Source organism: Hypanus sabinus, chromosome 2, assembly GCF_030144855.1.
Source record: "Hypanus sabinus isolate sHypSab1 chromosome 2, sHypSab1.hap1, whole genome shotgun sequence".
In the NCBI taxonomy this organism is placed as follows: domain Eukaryota; kingdom Metazoa; phylum Chordata; class Chondrichthyes; order Myliobatiformes; family Dasyatidae; genus Hypanus; species Hypanus sabinus.
In genome coordinates this window covers 166,949,327-166,965,276 of record NC_082707.1, presented here as the reverse complement: position 1 = coordinate 166,965,276, position 15,950 = coordinate 166,949,327, and the positions used below count along the sequence as shown (strand labels likewise).

Below are 15,950 nucleotides of genomic sequence, written 5' to 3'. Positions count from 1 at the left end.
CCCCTGCCCATCCCCCACATGATTCATCTGTTGTCGGCCCCCAACCAACATATACTCCACTCTCCCCTCCTACCCCTCCTCTCAGCCTCCCACCCTGCTTTCGTGACTGCACCCCTCCCATACGTGAAACCACAGCTGAACAGGTGAGAAGACAGCTGAAACGTCTCCACCCAAGCAAGGCTGCAGGCCCGGATGATGTCAGCCCCAGGGTGCTTAAAGTCTGTGCCCCCCAGCTATGTGGAGTACTACACCACGTCTTCAACCTGAGCCTGAGTCTCCAGAGGGTTCCTGTGCTGTGGAAAACGTCCTGCCTCGTTCCTGTACTGAAGACACCGCGCCCCAGTGGCTCCAATGACTACAGACCGGTGGCATTGACCTCCCACATCATGAAGTCCCTGGAGAGACTTGTTCTAGAGCAGCTCTGGCCTATGGTTAGACCACACTTAGATCCCCTCCAGTTTGCCTATTAGCCCCAACTTGGAGTTGAGGATGCCATCGTCTACCTGCTGAACTGTGTCTACGCCCACCTGGACAAGCCGGCGAGCACTGTGAGGGTCATGTTTTTTGACTTCTCCAGTGTGTTGAACACCATCCGCCCTGCTCTGCTGGGTGAGAAGCTGACAGTGATGCAGGTGGATGCTTCCCTGGTGCATTGGATTATTGATTACCTGACTGGCAGACCACAGTACGTGCGCTTGCAACACTGTGTGTCAGACAGAGCGGTCAGCAGCACCGGGGCTCCACAGGGGACTGTCCTGTCTCCCTTTCTCTTCACCATCTACACATTGGACTTCAACTACAACACTGAGTCAGAAGTTTTCTGATGACTCTGCCATAGTTGGATGCATCAGCAGGGGAGATGAGGCTGAGTACAGGGCTACGGTGGGAAACTTTGTCACATGGTGTGAGCAGAATCATCTGCAGCTTAATATGAAAAAGACTAAGGAGCTGGTGGTGGACCTGAGGAGGTCTAAGGTACTGGTGACTCCTGTTTCCATCCAAGGGGTCAGTGTAGACATGGTGGAGGATTACAAATACCTGGGGATATGAATTGACAATAAACTGGACTGATCAAAGAACACTGAGGCTGTCTACAAGAAGGGTCAGATCCGTCTCTATTTCCTGAGGAGACGGAGGTCCTTTAACATCTTCCAGACAGTGCTGAGGATGTTCTACAAGGCTGTGGTGGCCAGTGCTATCATATTGTTGTTTTGTGCTGGGGCAGCAGGCTGAGGGTAGCAGACACCAACAGAATCAACAAACTCATTCGTAAGGCCAGTGATGTTGTGGGGATGGAACTAGACTCTCTGATGGTGGTGTCTGAAAAGAGGATGCTGTCCAAGTTGCATGCCATCTTGGACAATGACTCCCATCCACTCCATAATGTACTGGTTAGGCACAGGAGTACATTCAGCCAGAGACTCATTCCACCGAGATGCAACACTGAGCGTCATAGGAAGTCATTCCTGCCTGTGGCCATCAAACTTTACAACTCTTCCCTTGGAGTGTCAGACACCCTGAGCCAATAGGCTGGTCCTGGACTTATTTCCACTTGGCATAATTTACTTATTATTATTTATGGTTTTATATCGCTATATTTCTACACTATTCTTGGTTGGTGCAGCTGTAACGAAACCCAATTTCCCTCGGGATCAATAAAGTATGTCTGTCAGTTGACTAAAATAACTAAAAATGCATAAATTTGGTTTTGGGCTCAAAGGAAAAGAAAACCTTGTGTTTTGGAGTTTATATGCCAATAAGGCTAAACTGATTTCTCAGAATTGGAACGTAGCCCAGCAGTAATTTGGGGAACTGGTTAACGCAGAAGATTCTGCAACAGTTATACTTCAAGAACTGCTAATGACATGACAAAAACAGAAATGTGCATATTTTTGCAATAATAGGGTAAAAAAATGTTGATAAAGTTTACGTCCTTAACTCTCCGAGCAATTGCATGGATGCCTGTTTGAGGGCCTTTTTTTCTCTATTTCCATGAAAACATGGACTTTTTTTAGAAACTTGTAACAGTTTCTGCATTTTCTGGGAGCTGGCTGCGGGTTGAGACCCCGTTCCAAAGGCTTCAACATGCAACATGGACGAGCTCATTGAGCAGGATTTAATGGTTAATTTTGTTCCTTCATTTATGAGACATTGCTATTCCTGCAAGACCAGCATTTATTGTACTGTATGTAGTATGTAGAATGTAAATTCAGAAGAGGAGCTGGCTTTTTATTCTGTTGTTAGGAGGTAGAGAGCCTAGTGACATGATTACATGACAGCTGCCTTGCCCCTCAATGCCAGCAAAATGAAAGGTCCAGTCATTGACTTCAGGAAAGGGGCGCAATGCTCATTGCTCCTGCTTACATCAGCACGAGGATTGCGAGCTTCAGGTTCCTAGGAGTGAACATCACCAATAACGTATCCTGGTCTAACCATGTAGATGCTATGGACAAGAAAGCTCTTCAATGGCTCTACTTCCTCAGGAGGCTAAACGCATTTTGTTCGACGCACCATTGAAACCAAAGAAGTTGACTGCAGGCAACTGCAAGGAGTTGTGAGCACAGCTCAGCATAGCATGAGACCAGTGTCCCCTCCATGGTCTTGTTCTCACATTTCACTGCCTTGATAAAGCAGCCAGCACAATCATAGAGCTCATCCCCTTGCACACAGTCTACATTCCCATTGGGCTGAAGATACAAAAGTCTGAAAAGCTGTATGAACAGGCTCAGGGACAGCTTCTATCACACTATGATAATGGTTCCCTAGTATGGACCCTCGACCTCACAATCTTGTTTTGATCTTGGCCGTTATTGTCTACCTACTCTGCACTTTCTCTGTAACACTTTATTCTTCACGCTGTATTGTTTTACCTGTATTCCCTCTAGGCGCTGTTATGACAAATTGATCTGCAATCCGTAGCTCAGTACAGATAGCAATAATAAACTAACTTGCCAATTTATTAATTTGCACTGGGTTTGTAAAAACAAGTTCTGCTTTTCTTTGTGTACTCTTCCTCCATTGGACAAAAGTTCGACAGTGGCAAATATTTTGATCCATTCTGCTTTTATTAAGTTTATTTTAGAAATATCGTGGTTTGGAAGCTGCCCTACTAAGTCACTGATATACTATTGAAAAGTAATCCTCTCTAACTGTAGCTGTGACAAGGAGAATTTGTATTGAGAGCTACATTCTTTCTCAATCTAGCCGTTTGACCTCTGTAGCTGATTCATCTTACAAGAGTTTCCTCATTATGTAAAAGACCTCACTGGCAATAGTAAGTCACTCTTTGTGAAATATGAGATAAAATGCAGCAGTATCATTTAAGTGTATTAAAGTATAAGGTGTCAAACGTTGCAGTTTCTGCCAGAGCTGACATTTCATTATGTTTTGTGGAACGATTTGAATCACACTTGGGTCTTGGCATTGTCTACATATATAGTTGTATGATGCGGGTTGACGGACTGTGGTCTTTCAGTGATGGGTGAGACTCCAATTTAAATCCCACAGCATATAATTCCTTCATGCAGGATGTTCCCAAATTAATGGGATCAAAAAACTGCCTAATGGCCTTGAGCGGATGTTTAAGGTGTCAGTAAGAGAAGTTTAAGGCCTCAGTAGTCCCACTCTCTCAGTGATGGAAATGTCAGGTTAGGAACAAAAGAATAAAGCATTTCCGATTTCATGGAAGTTATTACTGAAGTCAGCAAAGAGTGAAAAAATTGAATCTTAATGGTATAATAGTGCTTGCCAGGAGAGATTCCGTGCTAATAGTTCTTCATTCTTGCTGCAGGTCTTGGATCTTCAGAACAAGTTGCAAGAAAAGTGTAAAATGGTTGATATCATGTCAGCCCAGATAAGCCACTTGGAGAAAGAACAAAGTAAATTTGCACAGCTCGCAAGTAAGAACGAAAGTCGACTTGGCCACATGCAGGTAATACCTTTTGGCACAGAGAGGAAATACTTCCATATTTGTAGATCCTTGTATCTTAGTTTTTGATGTAATTAGCTGTAAAATGTTGAACTATTAGATAAGTGAGAATTTGTCCTGAATAGATCAGTTTACATGTAATATGTCCTTTTTGGATTGCAAAAATAATCAATTTCTTAAGGCATTGACAAAAAAAAAACTGTAAGTGCTGAACAATAAAGTAGCTTTAAAAAAAAACAACTTGGGGCTTTTAGTCCATGGAGGATGTAGCTAAGTAAAATTCTTACAGAGATGTGAAATATCAGGAAGGCTTGAAAAAATTCCAAAAATGTGAAAAATAGACTGTTATTTCAGGTATAATTGTACAGTATATTCTGAATAGTCAAAAATAGAGAACGAAGAAATTAAATGTTCATAAAACATTTAAAATCACGGTAAGAGCAGGAAGCAGGGTCAACAGAGGGCCACGGTGTCATGGAGTAATAACTCGGGTAGGATGTGACTTCAGATGGAATGAAGAATGCTCTCTGTACTTGAACAACCCAGGATATTGTGGTATCCTTGAAGAAGTGACTCACTATTGACCCCAGAGAAATATCCACGAGATTTACTGTTTCAAAGTCAGTTTGAAGATGGTGGCAACTTTGGTGTGGAACAGTCTATAAAGTAGATTAAATAGTTCTTGCAGACACCAAAGCCAGGAGAAAACTGAAATCCCAGCCCTGTGGATCAGTGCGAGTCTCTTGGAACAGTTTCCAAGGCTCAGTCATCTTCGGTTGCTTTATCACTGACCATTGTAATGTCATTCTGAAGAATGTTCACCGATTGCACAATCTTCAGTTCCATTTGCAACACCTCGGCAAATAATGCAGTCCACACCTGCATGCACTGAGCCCTAAACAACATTCAGGCATGACAGGCGGGTGGCATTAGAAACATAGAACACCTATAGCACAATACAGGCCCTTCAGCCCACAAAGTTGTGCCGAACAAGTCCCTACCTTAGAAATTACAAGGCTTACCTGTAGCCCTCTATTTTACTAAGCTTCATGTACCTATCTAAAAGATCCTATTGTATCCGCCTCCACCACAGTTGCCGGCAGCCCGTTGCCAGTTATTCTGTTTTGAATACATTGAGCTTGTTGATCATTGTTGGACCTGCACTCATCACAGCCAGTGGAAAATACTCCACCATGTCCCTGACTTTTGCCTTGTTGAGTGTGGATCGTTCTTAAATGTTTGTTGATGTCTGAAGATAACCAACCTCAGTGATCAGTAGTTATCTCCAAGGATATTGATGGTGGGAGGACTCGGTATTGGTAACAGCATTGAACATCAAGGATAGCTGCTTTTTCTTTTTCTAGCCAATAATTTACAACTTTTTAAAAAATTCAATGAACCATAGAACACTACAGCACAGTACAGGCCCTTCAGCCCTCCATGTTGTGCCGACCCAAATAATCCTTAAAAAAAGTACTAAACCCACACTACCCGATAACCCTCTATTTTTCTTTCATCCATGTGCCTGTCCAAGAGGCTCTTAAATACCCCTAATGTTTTAGCCTCCACCACCATCCCCGGCAAGTCATTCCAGGCACTCACAACCCTCCATGTAAAGAAAACTTACCCCCGATGTCTCCCCTAAACTTCCCTCCCTTAATTTCATACATATGCCCTCTGGTGTTTGTATAATAATGACTGTATAATAATTCCCTACTGATGCAATTGCTTCAAGTTATATAATTCTAATTGTTATAATCAATGTGAAAATGTCTCCATTCATATTGTTTACTTATTTATTTCTACGTGTGTACTGGAGTCTGTATGAACTTTGTAACACTAGCCAGTTAACTATCCAAATTCTGCAGAGTCTGCGAGTCCTGGTTCGCATCCACCCTCGTGCAAATGGTTTTCCATTGTCAGCCAACTGTTCTTCACATTTTTTTTCTCTTCAATTCATTGAAGCATATCTTGCTCAACAACAGCAGCTTATATTCATACAAAGTCTTTAATGTAGCAAAAATTTTTAAGCTGCTTCACAGGGACATTAACGCATAACTTGACGACTGAGCTACTTTAGAAGTATGTTTTATGGAATAATTTAAAAGGTAAAGGGGGTAGAGACGCACTACTTCAAAGCTTAAGGTGTTGTTAGCTGTAGATGTGGCTGCCAGTGTCAATTAACTTTGGATATGTTAAAGAGGTGAGGCGCAGGACTATGCGTACCCCTTGGGATTATAGGGTTGGAGAGGTTTATAGAAAGAGGAGAGGGCAAGGTCAAAAGGGGATATGAATTAGTCAATGAAAAATTTAAAATCCAGGTAGCACAGAATTGATGAACAGACTAACTGAGTACAAAACATGTGATAGGATTTTGGATGATTTCTAAATTATAGAGGTTGGAATGAGAATGCCCATTTGAAGTTGTTGAATTTAGAAGCAAAAAGGCACGGATAAGAATTTCATCAGTGAACGAGCAGAGACAAGCTCTGTGTTAGTTGTACTGAAACGTGCTGCAGTTTGATCCTTAATAACCTGCAGAGTGGAGAGGAATTTGGGTGAGAAAGGCTGTATGCTTGCAAAGAATGGCCATGATGAGAAATGGACATTGGAAGCAGTTCACTAGGAACCCAGAATCTGTCAGTGTGTCTTTCCTGTCCTGCTTTGCTTATAACGAAGGATTTTACTGTTAGTCTGAAGCTGGCATTGACTTTCTCGCATTAGGTCACTAGGAATGCTTTCCTCACCTGACCATCGGGCATGAACCCAGATCACCTGCTGCTTTGGATATGATGCTAGCTTGTATTAAATGTATACAAATTTTAATTTTAATTTTTGCAGAAAATGTTGGCCAGTCAGACAGATAAGCTGATGAATATTGACCAAACATCGCAACAGACATACCAAAGGCAGGAAGAGACTGCTCGAGATGCCAACATTCTGAGAGAATCTATAGACCACCTGCAGACCCGAATTAGACAACTGGAGTTGCCCGGCAGAACTGCTGGACCAGGCATGGGAGCTGCTAGTTTGAGTAAGTACAAAGCCACGATTTTGCTCATATTGTCTGTTGTCTAAGATGTGAATTGAAGTGTGGGAGCAGTGCAAGTTGGCTCCTATGTAAAAGAGTGTTTGCAACCCAGGATGCATTGTTAATGTGCAGATTTTCACGAGAATGAAGAATCATAAATGAAGTCATTGAAAACTGACTTGCCTAAAACTCGTATTTTCATCCTGAGCCTCAACTGGAGAGGTGATAGCTCAGGCAGTGAGAAGAGCCAGAGGAATTTTGTCTCTCTGGGGAAGGGAAGGAGTTGGCTGAAGGCAGCTAACCAGAATGTGGAAAAGATAATAATTCCCACTTTCTCAAAAGTTACAATAAAAGTCAAAAAATTAATTTGTGGTTATATGCATAAGTGCAAGTATGCACAGGCGCAAATGAGAAAATTAATTGCAGTGGTGTCACTGGCACGTAGCATCAGATACACAAGGAAAACAAATGAATGCAATTAAAACAAAAACGAAGTCCATGGTAGTTCAAAGAAATGAAAGCATAACTATACGAGTAGGGTTGTGCTGGCTGGTTGAAGAACTGAATGGCAGAAGGGCAGTAGCTGTTTGTGAACCTGGTGGTGTGGGACTTCAGGCTTCTGTACTTGCAGCCCAGCGGTAGCTGCAAAAAGATGGCGTGGCCTGGATGGTGCCGATCGTAGGTAGATGGTGCCTTCGGATTTAGATACTTTGGTTGGTGGGGAGGGACGTGCAGTAGTGTGTTGGGCTGGGCCTGCTATTCTCTGCTGCTTCTTGCGTTCCCGTACATTCGAAGTGCTGTGACAGAACATGATGCAGCTAGCCAGGTTACTTCCCACAGTCGTCAGGCAGGAGATGATGTGGGACGACACAGTAGTGCAGCCGTCAGCACAACGCTGTTACAGCTCAGAGTTCACTTCAGCAACCTCTGTAGGTCCTCTCTGTGGAATGTTTCCTCCAGCTCCTCTGGCTTCCCCCCTCAGTTCAAAGATGTACCAGGTAGGTTAACTGGGATATTGTCCCTTGATTAGGTCAGGGTTAAATTGGGGTTGCTGGGCAGTGCAGTTCGCAGGCTTAGAAGGGCCTATTCCGCATTGTATCTCTAAATAAAAATAAATAAACTGTATAAGATGTTAAGTACTTGGTGGTGTCGCTGCTTCCTTGTGTTGAGGAGGAGACCAAGGTTTCAGGAATGAAAAAGAATTTGGAATTGGTATTGCATTCCAAGATATTACTGGAATAATAGGCAGTTTTGCTACTTAAGAGCAGAGTTCGTTAAGGCTTGATATATCTATTCATTGGGATACAGCCTTTCGAGCCACGCCACCCAGTAACCCCTGTCTTAATGCTGGAGGAACTCAGCAGGCCAGTCAGCATCCATGGAAAAAAGCACAGTTGATGCTCCAGGCCAAAGTTCCGAAGTGTCGACTATGGTTTTTTCCTTGGATGCTGCCTGGCCTGCTGAGTAACCTACCAAATGGTATGACTTTCGACTGTGTAGCGGAACCAAAGCACCTGGAGGAAACCCACATGGTCACAGGGAGAACATACAAACTCTTTCCAGGCAGCAGCGGGAATTGAACTCTGGTTGCCCGTAGTGTAAAGTGTTGTGCTGACCACTATGCTATTGTGCTGCCTTGGTGATGTGGTCCACTAAGATTGAAGCTATCCAGTTTTGACCTAATTTCCCTCACTTTCAGGTGACAGAAAGTTTTGTTTTCCCTACTTTACGTCTCATGCTGCCATCATGTTCCTATCAGCCATAAGTCTGCCATCCCGCTCTTTCCCTCTTGGCCTACTGTTACCAGGCCAACTAAATCTCTCTTTCCTTAGCTGTTGTGGTTCTCTCCTTAACATGTTCCACCATCGGCCATTTCAAGAAGCTCGCCATTGACTCCTTCTTCTTTCCAAATGCTAACGCTCTTCTCTTCCTCTCAGGTCCTTGAATTTGCTAACACTTTCAAAATCCTTGTTCAACCTTCCCAGAACAATCAGGGTTCTGTCTCTGCTGCATTATCAAAATGGCTTTTCTGAAGGCTACATGTGAGAGCTCTGTGGCAATGACAAAGTCGAATAATCACTCTTCATTCCTCGTGACCCGGAGGCAACGCTTATCAGCACAGCATCCCCAGATAACTCTCCACTCCATCCAGCTGGCACTCTGGCACTGCTTTCCCTCGATTTCTTTTTTAAATTTTATTCGGTGGCCAGCAAAGAATCAATAGCATTAGCTTTTTCTTATTTCTATATTATTTCACCGCCCCCCCCCCCCCAAGGTTCCTTGGGCCATTTTCAGTTTGTCATCTCTCAGCAGCCTCATTGCACAGTGTCAGTTTTGAATCCAATCAGTTCTGCTTCATCTCTTTGTCACTCTTCACTATCCCTAACTCATTAGAAATTTAGCCTTAGCATCAAGTACTCGATGAGCAGGAGTGTCCTCTGGCTGAACTTTGCAATGAGAGAGCTATTCCCTTTGTCTTGCTGCAACTCCATTCCCTAACTCCCTGATAAGTTCAAGCTCCAGAAGCTTGAATCCACACCTAATCCTGAGAAAATAACATAGGTATAAATGTTTCTGCAGTATCGTCCCCGCCCTGGTTCTTGTGTTGGGCCTTTTACTGTTTCCATTGTTCTGGTGAACTCTCAATGGGCTAATCATTTTCCATCATGCATACATTGCTGCCTATATCCTAACTATACCTGATAAGTGGGAGACATAAAAGAGTTTGGAATCAGCATATCCTTGCAAGCGTGATAAGCAAAGTTGATATATTTGATGGCCAAATTGAGTGTTGTTCAGGAAAAAGAATGAAGCTATTGTCAGTCATAGGAGATTGTTATCAAGTTAATTCATTGAGGTTTACAGATGAGAAAACTTAAGAAATCGATTTGGAGGATAAAATAAGATCATGAAATGGTCTTGGCCTACAGTATTAAAGGGAATTCCAGAACTTTTTATAAATGTATTTAAAAACTAGAGGGTAGCTAGAGAAAGAGTAAGTCCTCTAGGGGACCGAAAGGGTAGTTTTTTGTGTGGAGCCGGGAGTACGTGTGACGTCATGAAAGAATACTCTGTATCACTGTTCACTACGCACTGCTCGGGGAGATTATGCTGATAGCCTGGAATGTGCGCTGCAGGAAAGAGACATTAATGTCAATAAGTCTCCAGGGATTAATGAAATCTATCTCAGGGAGCTATGGGAAGCAAAGGAGGAGATTACAGGGGCTCTGATGGAGAGATAGACGACTTCTTTAGGCACAGATGAGGTACTGGAAAACTGGAAGGTCAAAGTGCATTTATTATCGAAGTATTTATGCAGTATACAACCCTGAGATTCTTCTTCCCACAGACAACCACGAAACAAAGAAACACCATGGGACCGGTGCAAGGAAAACCTCAAACACCCAGTGCGCAAAAGAAAGAATAAATCGCGCAAATGGCAAAAAACAAGCGAAAAACACACAGAACATAAAACATCAAACCAGAGTGTCCTTAAACAGTCTAGAAATTTTCAGTTTAGTTCAGCTCAGTTCAATTTTCCGTTGACTGCTGGCTGCAGAGCCAGTGGCCCCAAATGCAGAAAAGAGCAATCTAAGAAAAGGAGTAACCAGACGTGTATAACGTGAACTGCAGAGTCCAGTGACAAATTGCACCGATCAAACCTTGCCCAAGATCCACGACTCCAGCACCTTCCTCCGGCGGCAACGAGCAAGAGGAGGGGAGAGAGAGAGAGATCAGTCACACGCAGGCAGACGGTGCTGAATACCCGCTCGCCTTCCACTCTCGTCCTCGTTGATTTCAATATTGCTTGATGCTTTAACTGGCGAGGACTGGAGTCAATCATGGGCTTCGGGTTTCTTGGCTCCAGGCTGCACAATCTGCTCCAAACCTCAGCGACCTCCCTCAGAAACAGCAAAGTGCTGGATCGCTCAACCGACCTGAAAAGGTAAATCACAGGTTCCATTCACACGCAGTAGTATAATCATATATGGAAGAAGAAGAAGTAGTTTCATGAATTGTTTGAAGGACGTCGCCGCTGGTCACGTTATTTGCTGGCCATATTATTCCCATATTCAAGAAGAGTGAATGGGGTAAGCCACGAAGTGTCAGGCCATATGCCCTATCTCAGTTGCAGGGAAACCTTTGGAAAAAGTTCTTGCAAATACAGTTTAGCACCATTTGAAAGGCAAGGACTGGTTTGGGATCCAAGGTTTTTATTATTTGTCCTTGTATCACCTTAAATGCTGTTTTGCTCTGAAGCATTTGAATGTTATGTGACTGGCTGTAAGCAATATGTCTCTGCTTCTTTGTAAAGTCTAGATACTGTCACAGCAATAACAACATCAAATTAAATTTTAAGTTAAAACATTACTTTCCTGTGTCACTAATCTTCAGCAGATTATGCCAGTGAAATTATATATTTTGAATAAGTACAGTAAGAAGTTTAGTTGACGTAAGATTCACATTTGCAAACTCCAGTATCATATAAATAGTTCATCCTATTGCAAAGTGACTTCATTCAAATAAAATGTTTAATTCTTTTTGTCTTGCAGCTGAATTAAGTAACCAGCTGAAGAGGTTTGACAGTTTACTGAGTGTTCATGACGTGAGGCTGGCAGATATGGACCTACGCTTTCAACTCTTAGAAACTGTCAGCTACAACGGTAAACTGATTTGGAAGATTCGAGACTACAGGCGGCGGAAACAGGAGGCTGTTAATGGAAAAACGTTATCCTTGTATAGCCAGCCATTTTACACGGGATATTTTGGATACAAAATGTGTGCTCGAGTTTATCTCAATGGAGATGGTATGGGCAAAGGAACCCACTTGTCGCTGTTTTTTGTCATCATGCGAGGAGAATATGATGCACTATTACCTTGGCCTTTTAAACAGAAAGTAACGTTGATGCTGTTAGACCAAGGACAGGCCAATCGCCATTTGGGGGATGCCTTTAAGCCAGACCCCAACAGCAGCAGTTTTAAGCAGCCAGTAGGAGAAATGAATATTGCTTCTGGCTGCCCTCTTTTTGTTGCACAGACTGTCTTGGAAAGTGGAACGTATATTAAAGATGACACTATCTTCATTAAAGTAGTCGTTGATACTTCAGACATGCCAGACCCATGACCCCAACAATGCAGCAGCCACAGGAGGAAGAGTTTTCAAAACCGGGTCCACACTGGTGAAATACAGCTTTGTTGGTTTCTCAACAGCAGGACATTCCTCACAGTTGGTCGCCAAATGCTAGAACGGATCACCTGACCTTCTGAAGGCCAATGACCTTTACCTCTCACGAGGAAGGAGGTTCTGTGGGAGCAACGCTGATAACTTTCTGGTAGTTAGTGGCGATTGTTCAGTCTGTGAGGTACTTCAGGAGTGCTGTAGAGTACATGATTTGCTGAAGTATTGTCTGAAAGCATTGTCTATCCGATTCATGATGGGAAATGCAAGACTTTGTAATAACAACTTGTATTTATATTAGCACCTTTAACATATTAAAACCTCCCAAGGTGTTTCTTGAGAATGTTTATCAAGCTGCATTTGACTCTGAGTTACATATTAGGGTACATGACCAAAAGATTGGTCAAAATTATTTTCATTGTTAGCATTACAATCTGAGTTTCAATGCTGTGGCCAAAACATGCTCCACATTCTTTTATTTTTCTTGCTTCATATGAACTCAGATGAGTTGTGATGAAGGGAATCTCGGAAGTTGCAACAGGATTGACTCTAGGTCACTATCAGTGAAACCCCCCCCAGTTGCTGATCCAGCATGGCCAATGTGACTTTGGAGGATGTGCTGACAGGAGGGAAGTTTGCAAGAGGTGATTGAGTCAAGCAGGTTCCTCTTGTTTCACAAAATTACTCCTACAGGATTTTTTCAAGAAAGACTTCAAATTAAATGGAAGAAGTAAAAGTATTTATTTTCTATTATGATGACATCATTTTTAATATAATACTTAAAATGGGTTATCCAGTGTTTTTTTTATTCTCATTAGTCGGAGTTTTCTTGGGTAAAAGTAACTGGAAGTTGAGTGAAAAAGATTTGCATTTAAAGCATGGTTTTTGCAACTTAAAGATTTTTAGAGTTCATGGAATACATTTGACCTAAAGTCACTGTTGCAATGTAGAAAATGGGGCAGCTAACTTGCCCAGGAAGTTGCCACAAACAAAAGAGCGATTAATAATCAGATAATTAATTTATGTGTAATAATTAATTGAGGGAAAGGCCAGAATGCCATGCTCTTCTGGAAAAAGTGTGGAAGGATTTTTGTATGCCCACATGTGAGAGAGAGAGAGACAACAGAGGCTCTGGGCATTGCCTGAGGTGCCAGCCTAGGGTTTTGCACTCAACTCTATGAAATGGAACATAACTGCTGATTAATGCTAAACACCTCCCACCAGCTCAGCCGCAGCAGAAATGCAGTGATCTAATTTCTCACTTGGTTTGACATCAGTTTGAGAAACTATAAGTTTTCTTTCCCTCTTTGATAAATTATTCATGGCCTCTCCCGTGTCCAAACTGCTGAAAGATCTCCATGAAGAAATCCAAACATGAGGTTACTTCCTTTACTTGGGCAATCTTTATTTTCCCCCCTAGAAAAATGCTCTTGCTGGGGATGTATGTGACCAGGGTACTCCTTCCTGAAGGAGTTGTGTTGGTAGCAAATGAAAGAAGACTGAAACAATAAGGTCCATTTTCATCAGAAAATAGAAATATTCAATAATGCAGAGCTCCTGTATATTTTGTATTAAAGTAAAATCAGCTGATTATGAAGTTGCATATTCAACTTCGATTGTTTTCAAATGTATAACTAAAACTGGACTTGCATTCATCTCTGACCCACTAGTATTTAATGGCACAGCATGTTCAGACCAAGTTTCAATAAATGTGACAAATTCCCCTGAGGTCTAGATGAGTAACCATTCACTGTTACCGTACAATGCTGTCAAACCAGGAAGGTTCTCAGATCGATCCTTGGTCAGTGCCATATTACCGAAACAGAACTGCACAGCAATTGGTTGTGGTAATTTGAAAGGTTCCGAGATGGATCCAGTGGAAAGCAGGAATATGCACACTCTTTGCAATGATGGCTTTCCCTATGAATTAGCCTGCTGAATTGCACTGGCCAGTGCTTCATAAACATTAAGCAAACTGGGTACAACAAGTATATTATGTTAATTATTAAGAGTTATTATCTTTACTGAAGGAAAAAACTTTTATAAAGTCCTTTATTATCCTCAGTAGGTTTCAGCACAAATTGATAAACGGTGGGAAATGGCCGAAGCAGAAGGATTTGTCTCATTCAATGCTATGCCGAAAATTCGGCAGTTTGTCAAGTGAGCATCAACGTTTATTTCTATATTTCTTCCGATCTTATGGTTGGTAGTGGTGTTTTGTGAATAGGAACTGTTTAATGATTGTATTTTGGTCAGGTTTGTTTAAAGTATAGCTTATAGATAGTTAAAAGAAGCTTGAGATGATTTTAATTATTGGGATGATTCTCAAAATGAGGGGTGGCTATAAAAACTACAGGTTATCATTCCAGTTCAAAAATTGATAATTGGATTTCTTCTGACCTGATTGCATTGATTGGCCTTGTTCGGGTAAATATTTAAATACATTTGATACCCACAATTACAAATGACTGCATTTCTCAATGCAAATTTACAACTGAGCTGAGACATTATCACTGGTTTGTAAAAGAGGATTTGCTTATGTTCAGAAGTTACAGGGAAAGAAGTGATAGATTTTTGGTAGTGCTCTAATGTTATTTTTGTTGTGAAAGAATTGTTTTATTAAGTGTCAACTTGTTACCATCATTTTCCAAGGATTAATAAGTAAACAACTTTTCCACATATACCTTCTAAAGCTGCCTCCCTTATCCAGGTGGCTAATTGGTAGATGATGTAAACCTTAGTTACGAATCTGCTGCTAAACGGGGGGAAAGAAAGCAAAGTGAGTAAACGGATTAATTGTTGAAAGTATGAGAAGCTACAAATGGATGCTGGCACAGGGGAGTCTAAGCCAAGTGAACCAGCGTAGAGGTGGATAGTGAAACGGTGAAAGAACTATCACTGGATTGTTCTCCTGAATACTGTATTTTATACAAGAATTCTATAAAACACAATCACTTCAAGCCAACATCCTGTTCAATGGTTAGATTTAAATTATTAGAAATTGTTATTGAAATGTTTACCTTATAACTAATGTAACCTCAATTTGTGTTTTCACTTTGTGAAAATTATATTATTTAATGACTGGCAAGTCTAGATGGCTGAGTGTATAAGTGCACGTGTATGTGTGTGTGTGCCTCTGCGCGTGTGCGTGTTTTTTAAAGTATTCACAGTGGCAAATCGCCAGTGAAGTTACCTTTTTTTTGTAAGAGCTATTTACAGTATCTTTGTTGAAGCCTTGTTTTCTGTGATGTTTTTGTCATCAGTGACAATGAGATAATCTGTTTGACAATCCACAGGATGTTTGTTCCATTCTGGAAAAATGCCATTTCAATAAATACAGTCATTACCTCAGAAGTACATTTCCATTCCATTTGATAATATTTTGAAAACATTGCATTATGTAGCACCTTTCAACATAATGAAATATCTCAATATTTCACAAGAGTGTTAGCAAACAAGATTTGACAATCAGCCATACATGAATCTCCAACCTGATGGCATGAACACTGATTTCTCTAATTTCTGGTAATTTCTGTCTTACCCCTCCCACCCCCCACCTCTTTTCCCATTCCCTATTCTGGTTCGCCTCTTACCCCCTCTGTTCTGCTCACCTGCCATCACCTTCCTCCTTCCCTTTTTCCCATAGGACACTATCCTCTCCAATCAGATTCCTTCTTCTTCAGCCCTTTACGTCTTTCACCTGTCACCTCCCAGCTCCCCTACCCACCCACCTTCCTCCTCACCTGGACTCACCTATCACCTGCCAGCTGTACTGCTTCCCCTCCACCCTCAGCTGTTTACCCTTCCTTCCT

The 15,950-nt window shown here is 41.9% G+C and overlaps 1 protein-coding gene across 3 annotated transcripts in view; it reads left to right on the top strand.

Moving 5' to 3' along the window:
* The window catches only part of traf3 (TNF receptor-associated factor 3), a 79,768-nt gene extending 64,284 nt beyond the window's left edge, over positions 1 to 15,484 (top strand). For all 3 annotated transcript variants that reach the window (XM_059958857.1, XM_059958842.1, XM_059958848.1), the window contains 3 exons: positions 3,791 to 3,931; positions 6,770 to 6,962; positions 11,513 to 15,484. In XM_059958857.1, the coding sequence (XP_059814840.1) occupies positions 3,791 to 3,931; positions 6,770 to 6,962; positions 11,513 to 12,084 (906 nt within the window). In that variant the 3' untranslated portion in view covers positions 12,085 to 15,484. The remainder of the gene's footprint in view (positions 1 to 3,790; positions 3,932 to 6,769; positions 6,963 to 11,512) is intronic.
* The last annotated feature ends 466 nt before the right edge of the window (positions 15,485 to 15,950 follow it).